We start from the raw sequence: 20,324 nt of genomic DNA on the forward strand, positions 1-20,324 counted from the left end.
GGTAGGCTCTCTGTATCCAGGCAGCTCATCCCCAAACTGGCCACAACCCTGCCCATCTCTCTTCCTCCAACAAACCCCTTTGAAAGTACATTGTGGGCTAGAGCTGGCCATCGTGGGTGGGGCTTGAACCTACGAGCAGCGAGATCAAGACCTGAGCCAAAGTCGGATGCCTAACTGACTGAGCCACCCAGGTGCCCTATAGGATGAGCTGTATAATAGGAGCCTCCCCACCGCCCCCCCCCCCCATAGTGTTGCTGGGAGACATACACGAGGTTACTGAGCGTAGTGCATGGCACATGATAAGTACTTGGAAATATGAGCTCGGATGGTTCTGAGAGGTGGAGATGGAAGTTCCAGGCTCAGGTGACCTGTGTGGAGTAGAGGACAGAGACCCAGATGAGGAGTCAGGATCTCTAGAGTCCCCCTTTGCTCTTTTCCCATCATGAGCTTTGAGACTCTTGGGAAGGCCCCTGGCCCATTCTTTGGGTCTCCTCCTCCCCATCTATAATAGGGTGGTTTTCACAGTGTGTTTTATGGAACTCCAAGAACCTGTGACAACACCAGGAGGACCATAGTAAGAGGAGTGTGAGGGGCAGCGAGGTTCTGAGTCCCCACCCCATTTTTTCATTCAGCTGATCCTTATTGAGGGTTGCTCTGTGCCAGGCACAGTGCTAGGTGTTGAGGGAGAGGATGGAAAAAGCAGGCATGGTGCTAGTTCTCCAGTGGTTGCAGGCTCGTGGGGGGTTACAAATCATATATGACTATATATCCATGTCTATAGTCTGTGACTCGGGCCACAACAGAAAGGTGCACAGAACTCTGAACTGAGGGGCAAAGCATTCAAGGAAGTCTTCCCTGAAGAAGTGGCATTCATGCAGGGATCTGGAGGATGAGTATGAATTAACTGGGTGAAGAAGGTGGAGGGGACCAGAGCCCCAGGAAGAGGGAACGACATGTGCAAACACCCTGTGATGGGAGAACACAGTTTGCATTTAAGAGACCCATGAGGCATGAATGCAGAGACTTCGGGGTAGAGTCCTGTGAGATAAGACTGGAAGGTGAGGGTGGTGCTGAGCCTCGATGGCTGAGGTAAGAATTTTGGACTTTTTCATATGGACAATGAGCAGCTGTTGAAGGATTTTAAGCAAAGAGTGATGTGATCTGCTGATCCGCTTTGGGTTTTAAAGAGACCATAATAGAGTGGCCTAGATCAGACGTGGCTGGGCCAGTGGGATCACAGTAGCTCACTGAGAGAAGAGGGTGGCTAGGACTAGGGGTGTGGCCATGGAGTGGATAGAGGTGGACAGCTCCAGGGATATGTAGGAGGGAAATCTAAGCACTTGGTGATGGGTCAGATGTGGGGGTATCTGAGAGAAAGGAAGTGTCAAGAATGACCCCTTCGATCCTAGGTATGGAACTAAGGTGGTATCTGCACAGCTAAGGAGGTGGCGGGGGACCAGATTTGCAAGTGGTAACGATGTTGCATAAGGTTTGGGACATTTGAATCTGGAGGAGCTTTCGAGTTTTGCTGGTGGAGAGGTCGGGGAGACAGCTGGTTTCAGAGTTCTGCAGCTAAGCTGGAGTGGTACATTTTAATGATTAGCTACATTGAAGGAAACATTCCAGGACCAAGCCATGAGGAATTCGACCATTTAATGGCCAAGGAGAGGCAGAGAATTCTACAAGGAGCCTGAGGAAAAATGGCCACAGAAGTAGAATAAAAGCCAGCAAGCCATGTTGTCATGGAAACCAAGAGGAGGGAGTGATTCACTGTGCCCTGAGAGGGCCAGTGGAGTCAGGATTGGATGTTTCCATTAAACCCAGAGACATGGAGATTGAATTAGCAAAGGCCAGTGCTTTAGATGGGTGGAGGAGTGAGTGGGAGGAGAATAGGGACCTCTCTTTATAGGTGTCTGGCTGTAAAGGGTGGATGTTAGGGAGATAGGGCAGTAGCTAGAGGGATATACGAAGCCAAGTGAGGCTTAAAAGTTAGGCGTCTCCTCTTTCATTTGCTTTACATTTAAGATTTTATTTGAAAAAGGGTGATGAAATTAACATTCTTTTAGTCTCTAAAGTCTTTTTCACTTTTCATCTATGGCAGCATGGAGTAGGGGAAAGGTCCAGACTGCAGCAGACGAGACTCTGGGGATCTTCCTACTACTTAACTAGTTGTGTGATGTTAGACAAGTTCCTTGCCCTCTTTGAGCCTCAGTTTCTTCATCTGCAATGGAGATGCTAATATTCACTTCGTGGGGTGGTTGAGAGGATTAAATGTGATAATTTTAGGCCTTGTGGCAGTATCTGAGGCATAGTAAGCATTCAACAAATAGTTGTGATACTGTTGCTGCTGCTGAAGGTGACAATGACAATGGTGGTGACCATGCCGCTGCTGATGGTAATGGTAGTCATGGTGACATTGACGGCAGTGTTGACGATGATGATGAAGAGGGTTGTGATGATGAGGATGTTGATCTTGGTGATGGAAGTGGGGGTGATGATTAAGGCGGTGGTGGTGATGATGGTGATGGTGGTGATGGGGTGAAGAGGCTATTAGAGCCTACCATTGGGACATCTTGGGTCCTAAACATCTTGGAATGTGACAAGTACCGTTCTTTCACAGTTGACCATGTTGTCCCTGAACCTGGGTCTAGCCTGCTGACCTCCTTCGAGAAATGGCACGAAGCAGCTGACACCAAATCCTGCTGCGACTATTCCCTCCATGTGGACATCACGAGCTGGTACGATGGCGTGCGGGAGGAGTTGGAGGTGCTGGTGCAGGACAAAGGTCAGTTAAAGTCTCAGAATGGGGGCGCAGTTCTGGAATTGCTGGTTCTTTGGCGGGTCTGATTATGTGAAGTGAAAAATCCCTTTATCTGCGTCTGCGGGGAGCCCAGCTATGTGCTGCACACTGTCGCATACACAATGCAAAAACGGGATCCTCTATAAGGGGTCTGTCCTCTTCTCCTTCGAGCCCTTGGGAGGTATCCCCCTGTTCACAGAAGCAAGCCTCATTTCCTTACCCTGGCACGCAGGGCCCTCGCTGATCTAGTCCCCTTTCTCTTTCTCTGCCTAAACGTATCTGGGGTGCTTGTTATCCTGGATGCCGTCCCCTGAAACCTGCTTGACCACTGGACCTGTGCTCACACTGAACACCCTACCAGGATGGCCCTTTCTTCCACTCTGCTTCCCGAGCTCAACTAACACCTTCTCCAGTTTCCCCTTTTTTGGCTCTCCCCTCTCCGTCGTACTTGGATTATGGGACACTGGTTCTTTGGCTCATCTGTTACACCCTGAGCTCTATGAGTGGGGGGATCGTCTCTATCCAACTCTGTATCCCAGGCCGTTTCCCTTCTGTTTGGACTCACTCACACCGGGTGGCCCTGCACAGTGTAGACACTACAGTGTGCATCATGTTGAGATGACTCAAACTGCAGATACACGAAGCAAAACAAGAGAACAGAATGAACCAGGACAGGAGTGGTCTGTCCGGAGAGGGACTGTTCTGGATGCTCTCTGAAGAGGCAGCCTCAAATGAATGAGATGCTTCAAGGAGACCTAGAGGGTGTTCTCAATTTTTAAGATAGAGATGCTGTGTTTTTTCATTATAAGAGTATGTTCTCCACAATACAAAAGAGTCAGGAAATAAAGAGAAGGAAAAAATGTTTTTCTTCTGGCCATACCCCCCCACCCCCACCACCTACATTAACGTTAAGGAGTATTGCTTTCCATTCCCTGTCCATTTAGACGATTTCCTCCTTATATAGTTACACGACGGCAGTTATTCGAGATCCTTCTACTTTCACTTAACATTTTACGAGTAATCATTAGTTTTCATTAATAACTTTTTAATGGCTTGTAATGTAGCACGTAATGGTTAATTTGCTTATTTTCTTTTTATCGGGCACTTAGGTTTTCTGTCTGCTTTACTGTAAATGGTGTTACGGTGAACATCTTTGTCTACAAACATTTGTTTGCATTTCTAATCGCTTCCTTCGATTTCCAGAGGTGGAATCACAAGGTCAAGGTGTTAACATTTTTCAACATTGTGACACTCGCAGCCAAATTGCTTTCCTGGAGGATGCACACACTTGCATGCCCACGATCCCCGTGTCTCTGGCTCCTTGCACGTGTGCACCGTGGGGCGTTACTTCTACAAAATCCTTGTAAATTTGATGAGGCAAATCCAGTCTACCAGCATACGCTGCAGTTCTTTTCTCATTAATTATGTCAGACATTTTGCATCCTCGTTGTGAATGTGCGACTGTATTCTTTGCCTACTTCCAAGTTTGGGTTTTCTGTGTCTGAGTTCTCCACATCAAGAAGGCGATATCCCTCCTTTGCGGTGGCTGTGAATCACACTCTTGTTTTGGGCAGTCGCAATCCCAGGGAATTTACAATTCTGTACCTTGCCTTCCTCACCTCGTGTTAAGTCCTGAGCAATTTTCTGCTCTCCCCATGGGGCTCATCGTATCAGTTTTAGCAGAGCCTGACCCTATGGGGATGTGCAGAGGGGACAGGGGGGACACTGAGATCACAAAGCTGTCACAAGAGAATGCCACAGCTCTGTCAGGGAGGGGACTTTGTGGGGTCGTATTTATTGCATTGTCCTGGAGGAGGGCAGAGAATTTTCTCCCCTTGACCGGACACTTGTAAGGAAATGGCTTGTGGAGGTTTTTCGGTGCATTCCTGGTTTTAAGCGTCTAACTCGTACTGTGTAATGTTTTTTTATTGATTTAAGTTTAAGAGCTAGTGCACGTAGGGTGCCTGGGTGGCTCAGTTGGTTGAGTGTCCGACTTCGGCTCAGGTCATGATCTCACGGTTCGCGAGTTCGAGCCCCGCGTCGGGCTCTGGGCTGACAGCTCAGAGCCCGGAGCCTGCTTCGGATTCTGTGTCTCCCTCTCTCTCTGGCCTTGCCCTGCTCATGCTCTGTCTCTCTCTGTCTCAGAAATAAATAAACATTAAAAAAACAAAACAGGGAGGGGCGCCTGGGCGGCTCAGTTGGTTAGGTGTCCGACTTCGGCTCAGGTCGTGATCTCACAGTTCGTGGGTTCGAGCCTCGCGTCAGGCTCTGTGCTGGCAGCTCGGAGCCTGGAGCCTGCTTCGGATTCTGTGTCTCCCTCTGTCTCTGCCCTTCTCCTGCTTGTGCTCTGTCTCTGTCTCGAAAATAAATAAACATTAAATAAATGAAAACAAAAGAACTAATGCGCATTTATTGAGAAACAGTATGGAAGTGTCTAACATAAAAAGTGATAATTTGGTGTTTGTCTTCCCAGGCATTTTTCCTATTTGTATATTTGTGAGGTACATGCTCACATAGCCATAATTTTTACTTAAGTGGAACTGTAATATGCATAATCTGCAGGATGCTTTTTAAAAATTTTTTTAAATGTTTATTTATTTTTGAGAGAGAGAGAGCAGGGCTGAGCTGTCAGCACAGAGCCCGACGTGGGGCTCGAACCTGTGAACCATGAGATCATGACCTGAGCTGAAGTCGGACGCTTAACTGACTGAGCCGCCCAGGCGCCCCTGCAGTATGCTCTTTTAAAGACTATTTTTCATCCTTTTAAGTTTTTATTTATTTAATTTGAGAGAGAGAGAGAGACAGAGAATCCCAAGCAGGCCCTGCACTGTCCGCATGGAGCCCGACTAGGGGCTTGAATCCACAAACCACGAGATCATGACCTGAGCCAGTATCAAGAGTCAGACCTGAGCCACCCAGGTGCCCCTGCAGTATGCTTGTTTCCTCAATAAATGTCATGGACAACCAGGCCCCTCCGCTTAGCAGCTGTGTGACCTTAGGCCAATCCTTCAACCTCTCTGTGCCTCAGTTTCCCCGTCTGGAGAATAGAGGTAACAACGAGGTTGTTTTGAAAGTCCAACGAGAGGGTATATATAAAGTACTTAGAGGAGTGCTGGCCCCTGGTTTGATTCTGTATTATTAGTTATTTCTTTTATCATCATTCCATCGTTTCTCCTAAGAGTATTCCATTTTATGGAGGTACTGGGTTAATCTACTCCCTAGTGGAGAATTTTAAAAAATCGTGTTGTCAGGGCTCGCAGGGAGCTGACTCTGAGGCAGAGGATGGCCTGTAGGAAGCGAGTGTGGATTAGTTTCATGTTGCTGTTATAACAAACTCTAGCAACCTGTGGTTTAAAACAACCCAGATGGCACCTCTGGAGGCCGGAAGTCTGAAGTAGGCTTTAAGGTTCAAGACAAGGTACTGGCAGGGTGGGATCCTTCTGGAAGCCCCGGGGAGAACACTTCCTTTCCCTTTTTTAGAAAAATATTTCTTAATGTTTATTTATTTGTGAGACAGAGAGAGAGAGAGAGAGAGAGAGAGAGAATGTGAGCAGGAGAGGGGCAGAGAGAGAGGGAGACACAGAATCCGAAGCAGGCTCCAGGCTCCGAGCTGTCAGCACAGAGCCCGATGTGGGGCTCGAACCCACAAACCGCAACATCATGACCTGAGCGGAAGTTGGACACAACCGACTGAGCTACCCAGGCGCCCCTTCCTTACCTTTTCCAGCCCCTACAGGCTGCCCAAGTGCCTTGGCCCCTGGCCCTGCATCCTTCCAGCCACTGCCTCCCTCCCCCCTCATTGACTCCAACCTCTCCCTTCCTTCTTTCACTAAAAAGGACCCTGGTGATCATACTGGGCCCACTCAGGTGATAGAGGATGATCTTTTATGTCAAGGTCCTTAATTTAATCTTACCTGCAGATTCCCTTTGTTGGGAAGGGAACATAGTCATAGTTCCTGAGGATTAGGGTGGGGACGTCCAGTCTTTGGGGGGGCCGTTATTTTGCCTCCCACAGGGAGAATCCAGGATCCACCCCTGTGAGTGAAGCCCAGGAAACAGGATTGGCTGCAGGGAGCTCTGAGACCTGGACGCCCTTCAGATGGATCCCCAGGACGCCAAGGGCATGGGGACTTCACACCTCCCACCAGCCCGGCATTGGGTGTGGCCCCTCTGCGATGGGGCATGACCTTGAGCTAGGCTGCTCTGTGCATGGAGGGTGGTACAAACAGGACTGACAGCTGAGGGCCATCTGCCAGCATCTCGCCCAGCAGCCGGGGCTGGGGAGCGGGGAAGAAGTCCTTCATTCCGAAGAGGGCTCTTGGGGCTCCTGACGGCACCTGCTGCTGCCTATCTGCAATTGTTTGGTGTTTCAATGTTCTGGGAGAACATGTTTGTGAAGATACCCATGCTTACCTGTGTAGATATTTTACAGGGCGAGGAGCTGGAAGCGAACACTGGGTGCTCTCCACCCTGTGTCTGTGCGGGGCTGTTGGTGTTGGGGTGGGAGACGACGGTGGAGACGGTGGTTTCCGGGACCGAGCTGGGCCACCTGCAGCAGGTGGGCAGGTCACTGGCTCTGTCGCTAACTTTGTTTCGTTTTCTAACACTGGGCAGCATTAGGACTCTCCCTCCCATGAGCGCCCGTGGAAATGGCTTGTAAGTGTCACGTGCCTTATACGAAGCAGCAGGTGTGGGACGGTCCCAGCAGGTGGGCCGCCCGGGTTCAAATCCTGCCCTTCTGCCTCCTGGCTGCGTGATGCTGGACAAGTCCCCCAGCGGAGTTCTCTGTGGTTGCTCGGCGGCCCCTCATCCAGGGCCCTGGTACCTGGCACCACAACCTGAGCTCGGTGTTAATTCTCTACCCTGATGGAGGTCTTGGTTGTCGTAGCAACCTCAGAGGTAGGCAGTGCATGGTAGGGATTGCTTTGCTTGAGGTACCATGGATGGTGAGCTCCTCAGTCCACCCGGAAGCCAGGCATCAGGCATCGAACCCGGCATGTCTCTTGATGGTCCCCATGGGGAGAAATAAAAGGGGTGCTCTCTGTGGAGAGAGATCCTACCCCAGTCTGCCCTAGTGAAGGAGGAGGAAGCGCTGCCAGAGCCAGGGGCCCGTGTCCACACTTGGAAGGCTCTGCCAGAGCAGTGGATGCAGTGACAAGGGCTGGCGTCTGTGCAGCCACCCACAGAGGCAGTGACCTCAGTGGAAGGGCTTTGGGCAAGAAGTAGCATGTTGTCTCTGGGGCTTTACCCCCACCACCCATCTCCTTGTTCCCTGGGAACCTGGGGCACTGTGGTCCCTCAGGCAGGATCCTTGATGCTTACTCAATGCCCCGGGGGCCTTCAGCCTCATTCATCATTTGGTGGCCCCCTGGGCTGCCTAATCTTGGTGCAACTGAGGCATGCAGGGAGGTCCCACACCAGTGTTCGGTGGTGAACACTCATCTTCCTGGAGGGGCTCAAGCACCCACACCTCCTAGAAGCCTTTCCTGCTTGCTCTGCACTCCAGGATGGAGTCCCCTTGGAGCCCCCACAGCCCCAGAGGGGGCTTCTCCAGCAAGGCTGTGGGGCTCAGGGCTCTCACTGCCCTCTGGACCGTGATGACTCAGGAAGAGGTTGGTTTTTCTCATCTCTGTTCCCAGGCCAAGGCTGGCACACAGTGGCCTCCTGCTCGGTTGTCTCATCGGGAGCAGGAGGCACTTGGATTAAATCACCAGTTCTTCTCCTGGGCTGCTGGAGCCCGGCCCCAGTTCCCGCTGAACCTGAATTCCCAGAGGGAGGGTTTGCAAAGCTCAGGTATTCTGATGCAAAGCAGGGTTGGGGCCACTGGCTGGATGACTGCCCAGGGCCTGCCCTGCGTCCACCCTGTGTCAGGGTTTTAGGAATGACCCAAAGGACCATCAGCCCCCTAAGACCCGTGGGCCCTCAGACAGGTCACAGGCTGCACCTCACATCCCCTGAAGGAGACCCAGGACTGGAACCCTCTGCTCGAGGATGGGTGAGCCAGTGAAGATGCCCTCCTTTGGGGCCCAGAGGGTTAACCACAGACAGGCTGTAGGCGTTGCTAGGACCAAAGGGCCTGGAGGGAAACAAGAATTCCCAGGTCCTCTGTAGAAGCCGGTCCCTGCCAGGGGCAATTATTCTTGCTTTTTCCTTCCTGTTGGCCAGTCCTGTGTCTGAGATTGGGTGGACAGGTTATGAAGGATATCGCTATCAGGGCTCCTAAGTGCACAGATTCCTTCTTATCCCCAAGGCAAGCAGCACCTTCAGGGGCCTTGGCTGAAGCCCTCCCGCCTCCTCTGTGCACCTGCAGCCCCATCAAAACACAGGTGGGATCCTCTCTAAGCCCTGCCCAGCCCCGCCTGGTCTTCCTTCTCCTTCCCAAGGTGCTCAGTGAATGGTGGTGACCTCAGGGCTCCAGTCCAGGCCCCCCTGCCTGAGGGGCCCCTCAGCTTCCCTAGTGTCTTATGGCCAGGGTCACCCATCTGCCGCGACCCTGGCCCAGACTCACACAGAACAGAGCTCTCTAGACGCCCACATGGGGCTCGACTTACCAGGTTCTCCCAAACCCATCAGGGGTTCCAGTGAACCCTACTGCCTGTCAGTCGGGGCCTCACAAGGGGCACCCCTGTCCAGCCATTCACTCAAGGCAGAAACCTGGAGACCCCTGCCAACGATCATTCCCGATGTGCCCTTCGCTCTTCCTTCCCCATCCGTCACTGGATCCACGGCTTTGCCTGTGCAGTACCTCAGATCTGACTGTGGGTCTCCACCCCCGGTCCCTTCCCTGATGCCGGGCTCACTGTGTCTCCTCCAGATATTCCTCCTCGGTCTCTGTCCCCAGTCCTACCCCTCCAGTGCATTCTTCCCCCAGCCATACAAGTGGGATTGAAAAAAGTAATTAGTGTGGATGCCCGCAGTGGCTCCACAGTGTCCCCAGGATAAGTTCCAAGGTGCTCACATGGCTCCGAAGGGCTTTTCCTCAGGTGCCTGCACATCGGAGAGGGGCAGCAAATATTGGGGAGCTGGCAGAGTTCCTGAGAGACGCTCTGGCGAACTTCTGTACCCCAAGTGTTTAGCACACACCTGCATAGAGTAAGTTCTCAGTCCGTACTTACTGCATGAATGGATGAGTTAGGGGAGGAGGAGAGGGAGGGAGGGAAGGGAGGGAGGGAGGAACAAGCCTGGCGTCCTTTCCTACAGCATTTTAGCACCTTGCTCTCTAAGTCAGAGGGCTTGCTCAGGAATCTCGAGGGTCATCATCACTGGACTGCAGAATCAAGCACAGGAAATTTTCAGGATGGGAGATCAATTTAGAGCTCCTGCAGTTCAGTCTGCCTGGTTTTAGAAATGGAACCTGAGCTCAGAGAGGCGTAGTCGCCTCCCGAGTGTCACACAGCAGCTAGCGCTTGGACTCTGTTGTCTCTGACAGAGCTCTGCTGGCGCTTCTGGTGTCTTTGGCATCCTCTTGGGGTGGTCCACTGGGAGAACGTGCCCTTGTCTCAAGGCACAGGCTTGGCAGCTGGGGCTCAGGCTGGAGTTAGCCCCCTTGGGTGCTCCCTTTGCTGGGAGCCCTTGTCCGGGGCACAGGTGCAACTCCTCACGGCTGCTGCCCAGCCCCTGCCCTCCTTCTTGCCAATTGCTTTTTTCACTCTATTCAGGCTGCCAAAAGAACAGGTTCACCGTGCGTCTCCCAAGGACAGGCTCAGCCCGTGGGATATGAAAGTCGTGGTTCAGCACTTGAATCCGTCTTTAGATCAAGCAACTTATGGCTTATTTTAGAAATCTCAAAATACAAGAAGTTATTCTAGAAAACGGTGGTGCCAGCATGTTGTGTAGACTTGGCAAGGGAGAATGGCTTCCCTTGGGATGGAATTTTTTATAAACCACTGACAGGGAAGTCCTGCCTGTGTTTTCTAAGCCACAGACCCCTATTAATAGCACTTACTGGTTTTGTTGGATGTCAGCAGCATTTCAGTCTCAAAATAGAAACTTTAATGCAGAAACCATTGAAAAGAAGAGGAAAAAAATCGAGCCCAGTAAAGAAGAGAGGAACTCATATTGGCTAGGTGCTAGGCTGTGTCACTTAGGTCAGGTGTTTAGCCTGTATCACTTGGTTATTTTCTAAGAACAGCAGTGCACAGGCAATGGGGTCATCCACTATTGGTATGAACCTCCTGGATCTTTCTGCGAGCACTTCCATTGTCTCTTTGTCACATTGCCCTGTGTATCAGCTAGCTTTTGCTGTGTAACAAACCATTCCAAACCTAAGACTTAAAACAACAATCATTAATTACCTTCTGATTCTGTTGGTTGACCACCAGAGCTGCGCTCAGTTGAACAGTTTCTCTACTGATCCTGTCTGGGCTCATTCAGACATTTGGGCCTCAGCTGGAATGGCTGTGGGAAAGGGGGTGGGGGAATGCTCCACACATGATCCCTTGTCCTCTCATGGGCTCTCTGGGACCTCTTCACTTGGTGGCAGTGTTCCAACAGGTGAACGTAGAAGCTGGAAGCCTTCCTGAGGATTAAGCTTAGAACTCACACAATATCATGTCCATTGCATCCTGTTGGTCAAGTTGAGTCACAAGAGTATCCCAGATTCAAGGGATGGGAAAAAAAGACTACTCCACTGATGAGATGAACTTGGAACAATTCGTGGCCATTTTAATCTAAGTTGTGTCTCATCTGGCCATAATTAGTGCAGTTCTCCTTCATTCGTTCAAAATACTCTCAACTCCATCCAGCCATCTCAAAATTTCCCTCCAGTTATGGCATCAGGTTCAGAGTCTAGTATCTCATTATGAGCATGTATGTAGGATGTGGATGAGGTTCCTTGGGTACGGCTTCTCTTGATCCAAAGACCTGTGAGCCTAAGAGGTAAGTTCTGTGCCTCCCCTCCCTGTACATCTCACATCCGATGGTGGGGCACAGACAGGACAACCACGATAAACAGTCCATTTGAAAAGAGACAAGATGAGTGGCACATGGTCATAACTCCACAGGACTGGAATCCAGCCAGACACATTGCTGGGAAGACCTTTTCTGGGGGTAGAGAACATTCCTTCATCCAAGCCAATCCTTCTCCTTGGGAGTGGTGCCCAAGTTCAGGGGCTGGCAGACTCCACAATCTGGGGGCCAAATATGGCCCGTGGCCTGTTTCTAGGTTTCTATGCAGCCTATCAACTAGGAATTTCACATTCTTAAGGGTTTTTCAAAACAAAATCCAAACAGCAACAAGGAAACAAAGAAGAATTTGTGGCAGAGACTATATATGGCCCACAGAGCCTAAAACATTTACTATCTGACCCTTTACGGAAAAGCTTCCTGTCCCCTGCCCTAGGCCATTGCTTGCATAGCTCAGGCTCTACCCTCTGGACTCTTGGCCAGACCCTTAGAGATATAGTTTGCTTTCCATAAAAGTGACCCATGTTTGCAGCAAAGTACCTTTCTCAGCCTTTTCCCTACCCATGGAAAGTTCATTTTGAACAGGCTCAGTCTCTTTTAGTCACAGAGGGTATACTTTTCTTAAAAACATTGTGGGTTTCCAATGGTCGCATTGTAGTTCACTCCATTGGACAAATGGACACTCCAATGGACAAATTTTTTTTTTAAATGTATGTATTTTGAGAGAGCGCCCCCATACATGTGTGCATGTGTGAGTAGAGGAGGGGCAGAGACAAAGGAGAGAAAGAATCCCATGCAGGCTCTGCACCGTCAGCACAGAGCCTGACGTGGGGCTCAAACCCACGAACTGTGAGATCGCGACCTGGGCTGAAATCAAGAGTCGGATGCTCAATCAACTGAGCCACCCAGGCACCCCATGGACAAATCTTTTTTTGAGACGGGCTTCTTTCCACTTTAGGTGACTGTCAGTGTGCTATGTGATGATACTTATAAGATTCTTAGAAGCCCTGGGGCACCTGGGTGGCTCAGTCGGTTAAATGTTCGACTCCTGGTTTCGACTCAGGTCATGATCTCACAGTTCGTGAGTTTGAGTCCCACGTCAGGCTCTGTGCTGATGGTGCAGAGCCTGGTTGGGATTTTCTCTCTCCCTCTCTCTGCCCCTCCCCTGCTCATGCCCTCTCCCTCCCTCTCTCTCTCTGTCACCTTCTCTAAATAAATAAATAAAACTTAAAATTTTTTTTCAAAAAAAATGTTTTTTGAAGCCCTTTGTCTGGCCAAAGAAGTTTACTGGGCACCACCTTGGGTTTCTATGAGGTCTTAACAAAGAGTTCTGGGTATACCCTTGATTGAATCTTACACTTGAGGTCATTTTTCACTTTGAGAACTGTTTGCAGATTGGCAAGAGTAGAGAGGAGAAGTCGTCCTGTGTGTTCACTGAATTTCGCTTGCAAACTAACCTGATCCTTGTCCCTCAGGTCCATTTTGATGTGTGTCTTCTGGTGCTTCATCACATGTAGCTTAGAGAAACCAACTGGCACTTACTATGTTCTTCATGGAAATCATTTTAGGCAGACCCGCAAGTTCTCTGGGTACATTTTCCTCCAAGTTACTCGTCATGGTTTTTCCCATCGTGTTGCCACTACCTGGGATGAAGGGCCCCTTTCCCACCCTCCACTAACAGTTTGTTGGTATTTTCCCCCAGCCTTTGCCTACAGTTTCCTCGGGACTATTCTGACCTCCACTCACTCCCCAGTCCCAAGGCCAAGGCCACATGTTTTAGGTTTTGGCCACTGCAGCACCCGACCTCCAGGCACTGATTTCTGTATCAGGTAGCCTTTGTTTTTAGAACAAACCACTCCAAAATCTAGTGGGTTAAAACAGCAACTGTTAAAACCACAGTGAGATACCACCTTACACCCCATGGAAGGGGTGTTATCAAAATATCCGAAAAGAACAAGTGTTGACAAGGCTGTGGGGAGATGGGAACCCTTGGGTACCATCGGTGGGAATGCAAAATGGTGCAGCCACTTTGGAAAGCAGTATGGAGGTTCCTCAAGAAATTAAGCATAGAGCCACCCTACAGTCCAGCAGCTCTAGTTCTGGGTATTTATCGGGAAGAATTGAAGGCAGGGATTTGAAGAGAGTTGTATAGCATTGTGCACAATAGGCGAAAGGTGGAAGCAAACCAAGTGTCCATCGATGGGTGAATGGATAAGCAACACATACACCTCCATGACCTGCCTCCCACAGGCTCTCCCAAGACCCTTCACATGAGGCTCCAAAGTGAGCCAGAAGCCCCAAGGAGAGGCTTGGAGCCAATATGGTGCCACTTATGCTTCAGACCATTGGTCAGCACACGTCTCCAGATCAGCCCGCATTCAAGGAGTGGGGAGAGGCAGAGTCACTGCAGAACTTTGTGAAACTTTAAAAAATGTATCAGCCTGTTTAATTTTTTCCTAGCACCCATCTCTGCATGAAATGCCCTTGCTTATTTATTCACTTATTGCTTATTCCAAGTAGAAGGTAGGCAGGCATCCTTCTTCCTTCCTGGGTCACAGCTGTATCTCAAACTTCTAGGATGGTGTTCATGCATAGTAAGGACTCAGTAAATATTTGATGAGTGAGAAAATAAATATTCCATGAAAAAGGGCTTCTGGGGTCCAATAAGTTTGGGAAATGCTCTCTGTTTATTCTGTTCTTGAATATTCTTAATGCACATTATCATGTTAAAATCCAGGGGAAGCCCTGCAATAAAGAAACCTGTTCGTTGCTGATGAATCAGGTTTTCTTTACCAATATGGATATCAACATCCCCGTGTTTGATTGCAAACAACAGAATCCCTCCAGATTTTGGCTTAAGTTGAATGGAGCAGATGTGCCTTAGGGATAATGATGTGTATCCAAGCATCCTTTGCAAGGGAGTCTTGCCTCCTGTTCTTCTGTGCTTTTCTCTCTGAGCCAGCTCTGTTCCCCCTCACTCTTGACCTGCATCCTCTACTTCTGTCTCACCATGATGGAATACAGCAGCCCGCCCTTTGGGTGTGCATCTCTGTTTCAGAGACCAACAGGTGTTTGGGGGTATTAACTGGACTCTGTCCTTCCTCCTGGCTCAGCTCAGCCTCTGCCAGGGGCCCAGTCCTAGACTAACATCTGTGGTCTGTGGTCACGTGGTATGGACATAGCTGCCTCCAAGGTTATGAGGTGGGTAGAGTAAGAGTGGGGTTGCCAAGAACTGGAAGGGATTATGAATGGGTTGACAGTCCAGTAAGTGTTCAGTGCAGTCCTTGCGAACTGGTGTTTCATGCAGGCTCCTTGGAGAAAAACTGTTAATGATGGCATCTGTGAGTTTGGGAGGTTTTGTGAATACCAGGACCCACTGTGTTTCCTTAGGCTCATTGCTAGTACTGGCAGCATCCAGCCGAATATTCTGGAACGTTTACTACTCTTGATATGCATGGCTTAATTGGTTTTTTAAGCAGGTGCAAATTGGTATGTAAGAGGGACTCATTTCGATGCACATTCACTAGCTCTGGGCACCATCTGTTAAGATGTGGTGCAGTGCTGAGGTTTTAGTTTGAATTACTTTGATTACAAATAAAATCAATTTTTTTTATCTTTATTAGTTAGCCATTTTTTTTCTTAAATTGTCTGAAAGTACTGTTTTCCCTTTGGGGTTTTTGGCTTCGTTGCTTTTATTTGAATATTTTGAACCTAAAGTAAAGCAGAAGTAGAAAAACCACACAAATAAAAAAAATGTGGCTTTATGAATTATTATGAGGCTCCCCTACTCAGGCAAGAAATAGAGCTTTGCCAGATGCCCCCCAATAGAAGATCCGTGGGCTGTGTTGCCATCATAATACCCTTCCCCCCAAAAATAACTGTGTCTGCTGGTATTATTTTTTATTTAAAAAATATTTTTATGTTTATTTATTTACTCTGAGAGAGAGAGGAAGGGGCAGAGAGAGAGAGGGAGAGAGAGAATCCCAAGCAGACTCTACACTGTCAGCCCAGAGCCCAACACGGGGCTTGAACGCATGACCTTCGGATCGTGACCTGAGCTGAGATCTAGAGTCAGATGCTTAGCCATCTGAGCCACTCAGGCACCCCAGAAACGGATACTTTTAATGTTGCTTTCCTAATATTACTTTTTCTTTAAATTTTTCCTAATAATTTGACAAAGAATTTTTGTTGCCAGGGTTTTCTTTTTTTTTCTTTTTTTTTTTTTAATTTTTTAACGTTTATTTATTTTTGAGACAGAGAGAGACAGAGCATGAATGGGGAGGGTCAGAGAGAGGGAGACACAGAATCTGAAACAGGCTCCAGGCTCTGAGCTGTCTGCACAGAGCCCGACGCGAGGCTCGAACTCACGGACCACGAGATCATGACCTGAGCCGAAGTCGGCCGCTTAACCGACTGAGCCACCCAGGCGCCCCTGCCAGGGTTTTCTACACAAGGAAAGATTTTGGTTTATCTTCACCATTATTTAGTAGAAAGGAATTCTAAATCCCATTTCATAGTTTTGCCTTCAACTCATATTATCCAGACACCTCTGGATTCCATGAACAAGCAGTAATTGCACAGCACATATTATGGGTGTGCAAATTAAAATAGTATTTAAGAGGTGCCTGGGTGGCTCAGTCTGTTAAGCGTCCGGCTTGGGTTCAGGTCGTGATCTCATGCTTTGTGAGTTTGAGCCCCACATCCGGCTCTGTGCTGACAGCTCAAGCCTGGAGCCTGTCTTCAGATTCTGTGTCTCCCTCTCTCTCTGCCCCTGTCCCGCTCATGCTCTGTCTCTCTCTCAAAAATAAACATTAAAAAAAGTATTAAAAAATGAATAAACATTAAGAAATAATAAAGTGGTATTTAAGACATGGTGCCTGTCCTCAAGCAACTGGAAGGTATGTTAGGGAAGAGTCCCCTACGTCCCGTGCTCCCTGCTGGCCTGTCCACACAGCACGTGAAAGCCTGCCGTTTCCACCTTTTCAAATCCTCCCCGACCCTGCAGCTCCTGTCCAGGCTCAGAGTCTCTGCGCACCTGTCCCATTTGCTCTCACCATCACCCTACGAGCTGCCATTTCTCTCCGCTGTTCTGCAGACCCACCCCCCATCCTCCACACCGCTTCCAGCATGGTCTTTCTGAGACAAAAAAAAGGCTGATCATGTCACTTCTTGCTTTAGAAACACACGCTCTGGTAGATCGTGGTGATGGTTGCACAACCTGTTGAATGCACTCAACGCCACTGAAATGCACACTTCACAATGGCGGTGATGGTGAATTCCGTTCTATGGATTTTAACATTAAAAAAAATAAGGGATTAAAAAAACCCCACGTGGTCCCTTGGATCCCGCTGTACACACTTCTAGTACCTTCACATCGTGTGTCTTTTCATCCTCCCCACCGTCCTTACCCACGCACACCCCCTCTCAATCCAAATGGTTCCCCCCACCTCCCCCCCTCCTCCCCCTCCTTCCCTCCCACGCCCCCTTCTCCTCCTTCAGATTCAGCCTGTGTGGCTTTCCTAGAAGCCTCCTTTGACCCTCCTCCCCATACCCCCAGGCTGGGTTCGGTGTCCCCACTGTGAATCCCAGCGGCAGCCCTCTATCCTAGGGGTCAGCACTCTGTACTGTGATCACTGACTGGACAGTCACCCTTCTTTTTTCTTAATGCATTTTTCTGTTCTCTTTTTTCATCTGGAAACAGGTGTCAATTCCTTCCAAGTCTACATGGCGTACAAGGATCTCTACCAGATGTCTGATAGCCAGGTGGGTCCTCCTGCACACCTCCTCTCCTGGGCAGGAATAGGCCACCGTGTCGGGCAAGACAGCACAGGGCAAGGGAGCTGTGAGAAGGGGCAGGGGAGAGGTCTGGGTTCAAGTCCCGGTCTGTCTGCTAAATCGCCGAGTGACCTGTGTCAGTCCCCACGCCTGCTGGGCCTGCATTCCTTTCTGGCTCCTAGAGTAGGGTGGAGTGGGGGGGGTCCCTTGGACGGTGGTTCCCAAACCCAGCTCATCCTTAGCATCCTCTAAAACGCTCATTGAAAAGACAGACTCAGATCCTATCACAGACTTTCCAAAAGCTGTACAGTTCATCCTGGGGCTCTAGCAAGTTTGGGGACCGTGCCATTAGCTCTGACCCAGAGGAGTGGGGACCATGCCGTTAGCTCTGACCCAGAGGAGTGGGGACCATGCCGTTAGCTCTGACCCAGAGGAGAGTCCTGGCTGTCTCTCCAGCCAGTTGAGTGACTGGGGCCACTCCCTCCCTGAGTTTTCTCACCTGTGCAAGGCGGTCATCTCTGGCCGTGCCGGCTTCAAACAATTGTCGTGTGGGGACAGCCGCTATAGAGAAGGTGTGGCTCGATGGTACAGGTGACGCAGTGACTGTCTGCCTGGCGCTTGGCCTTCTGACGCCACTGGGGCTCCTGGTTTGTTTTGTTATCAGTGCCCTGCCCTCTGCTGGTTAAAAAGGCGGGGTGGTGCACTGGTAAAGGGCAGGGATGCGACAGCCAGACTGCTTGGCCGCAAGCTTTGGCCTTGCTGGGCAGCCCGAGGCAGCTTTCTCAATCTCTCTGCTTTAGACTCCTAAGAGCCTCATGAAGGTTGTCAGAGGATTGGATGAGTTCACACGAGGCTCCAGGGCAGTGCCTGGCACGTATGGATGCCAGTAAGCTGTAATGCCTTCGATGTGATGGGAGATGCTTTCGTGTCTTGCCTTTCAAAATAAACACGCGCAGTTATAGAGAATCACTTACCCCCAGATGCCCTGGAGGCCTCTGCTGTGTCACCAAAAGGCTAAGACTGGCTCAGTCTCATGACAAAGTACCATGAGTCTGTCTAGCATAACTGAACTTTTCACCTGTTCTATTCTAACCGCCAAACCCCACGGACTGGTGGAGTTGAGCGATGGGGGTCCTGGAAGGTGCTTCCTGCCCCTATGTATCCTCCCCGCCTGCCATCTCCGTAGAAAAGCACACGTCCCAGGGTGGGGTGCTGCCTTGCACACTTGGAGAACGAAGGTAAAATTCGAGAGGCCCCGGAGAAGGAACGTGGGGGCTGTGGGCCTCACCGCGTGCAAATGTCTGAGTGCTGATCCTTTGCAGGTGGGAAGAGGGCAGGGGCGGTGGGCGGGGCCCGTACTGCCTACATAAGGGGTTGCCTGGCAGGGTGCATATGACCTGAGTGTTAAGAGTTCTTGTAGACTTCGACCCCCGCCCCACCGTGGTCTGGAAAATGACACGCGTTCAAGTTCTCGCAGAGCTGTACAAACCCCCCGGGTGCCGCAGGACAGGCTGAGCACATTCAGTTACACGGTCTCAGTAAAACGAAAACCGGCTTCGCACCCTCATTGTCCCCGGCGGCAGCTGAAGGCACGTCAATGGAGCAGGGCCGCAGCGAACGCGAAAGGCGCGGGTGGGCACCAAGACGGAAGGCATATTGTGCCACGGTGCGGCTTTGATCGGTTCTGCCCTACCCTCAGCCTCCTGCTTTAGCGTCCAGAGGGCGTCAGGGTCAAAGGGAGATCCTCTCCAAGGCTTAACTTTCCATCCGCGTGAACAGAACGGTCGTGCCGCGGCCGCGGCCGCCGGCGGGTGGGTGACTGTGCGTGAGCAGAACACTCTTCGCAGCTGTTCAGGCTGTGATATTTTTTTTTTAATCTCCCCCAACCCCTGTTTGTTCTCCCCCAGCTCTATGAAGCCTTCACCTTCCTTAAGGGGCTGGGAGCTGTGATCTTGGTCCACGCGGAAAATGGAGATTTGATAGCTCAGGTGAGCGGTGTGGAGGGAGGTTCGCCCTTTCCACTCCAGTCGGCGGCCGTGTGCAGAAGGTCTGATCGAAGGGGTGGGGGCATCGGTCAGTGAGGTGGCCAGGCAGCGAAGGGGCAGGCGGGGAACCGGATGACGCCTCAGACGCTCCGGGTGGGCGTCACACGCGCACCGTCTGCAGGGGGCCTTCGGCAGGCCGCTGGGGACCTCAAAGGGTTTGTGTCAGAGACAAATAAGGATTGAATGGAGACGCTTTGCAGACTTGGGGGACACCAGAGGTGAGGCACGTGGGTGCTGGGGTTGATCAGCGTCTTATGGGACTTGGGAGGGGGGTGTGATGGCTAAAGCCCGGCCCCCTCCACCTCCCAGCCCTCCTACCTCGGGCAGGGAACTCTACCCCACGAACATTCTTGTTCTTCGTCCAGAAGCACCTACCTTGTGAGGATTAAATTCTATCGCGTACGTGAAGGACAGTGTCTGACGCATTATAATAGGCTGCAGCCATGCAGAAGCTTTGGGCAAAGGGAGACATTAGCCCAATGTGATCATTCTGGCTGTAGAATGAACTTGGCAGGAAAAGGATGGACGCGGGGTGACCAGCTGGGTTCTACTTCATTTCTTAGAAGGAATGAAGACGGGAGATAGAGGAGGTGGAAGAAGCAAAGTGTGTGAAGGAAGGAGCACCTTCTTCAGATTTCATCGAGTGACCAGATGGAGAAGAGGAGGAAGGCAGGGATGGCCACTTGGCCTTGCGGGGGGGGGGGGGGGGGTTTGTGGGTTGGTCATGACGTCCCCGAGCAAGGTCAGGCATACAGGAGACTTGGATGCATCTAGTCAAGGGAGTTAATTCCAGGCACGAT

At 50.5% G+C, this 20,324-nt stretch overlaps 1 protein-coding gene across 2 annotated transcripts in view; it reads left to right on the plus strand.

Annotated features, from left to right (window-relative positions):
* Positions 1-20,324, plus strand: part of CRMP1 (collapsin response mediator protein 1) — a 78,247-nt gene that overhangs the window by 32,547 nt on the left and 25,376 nt on the right. For both annotated transcript variants that reach the window (XM_078446272.2, XM_078446273.2), the window contains exons 4-6: positions 2,621-2,785; positions 17,406-17,467; positions 19,387-19,467. In XM_078446272.2, the coding sequence (XP_078302398.1) occupies positions 2,621-2,785; positions 17,406-17,467; positions 19,387-19,467 (308 nt within the window). The remainder of the gene's footprint in view (positions 1-2,620; positions 2,786-17,405; positions 17,468-19,386; positions 19,468-20,324) is intronic.

The sequence above is a fragment of the Panthera onca genome, chromosome B1, assembly GCF_046562875.1.
Source record: "Panthera onca isolate mPanOnc1 chromosome B1, mPanOnc1 haplotype 2, whole genome shotgun sequence".
In the NCBI taxonomy this organism is placed as follows: domain Eukaryota; kingdom Metazoa; phylum Chordata; class Mammalia; order Carnivora; family Felidae; genus Panthera; species Panthera onca.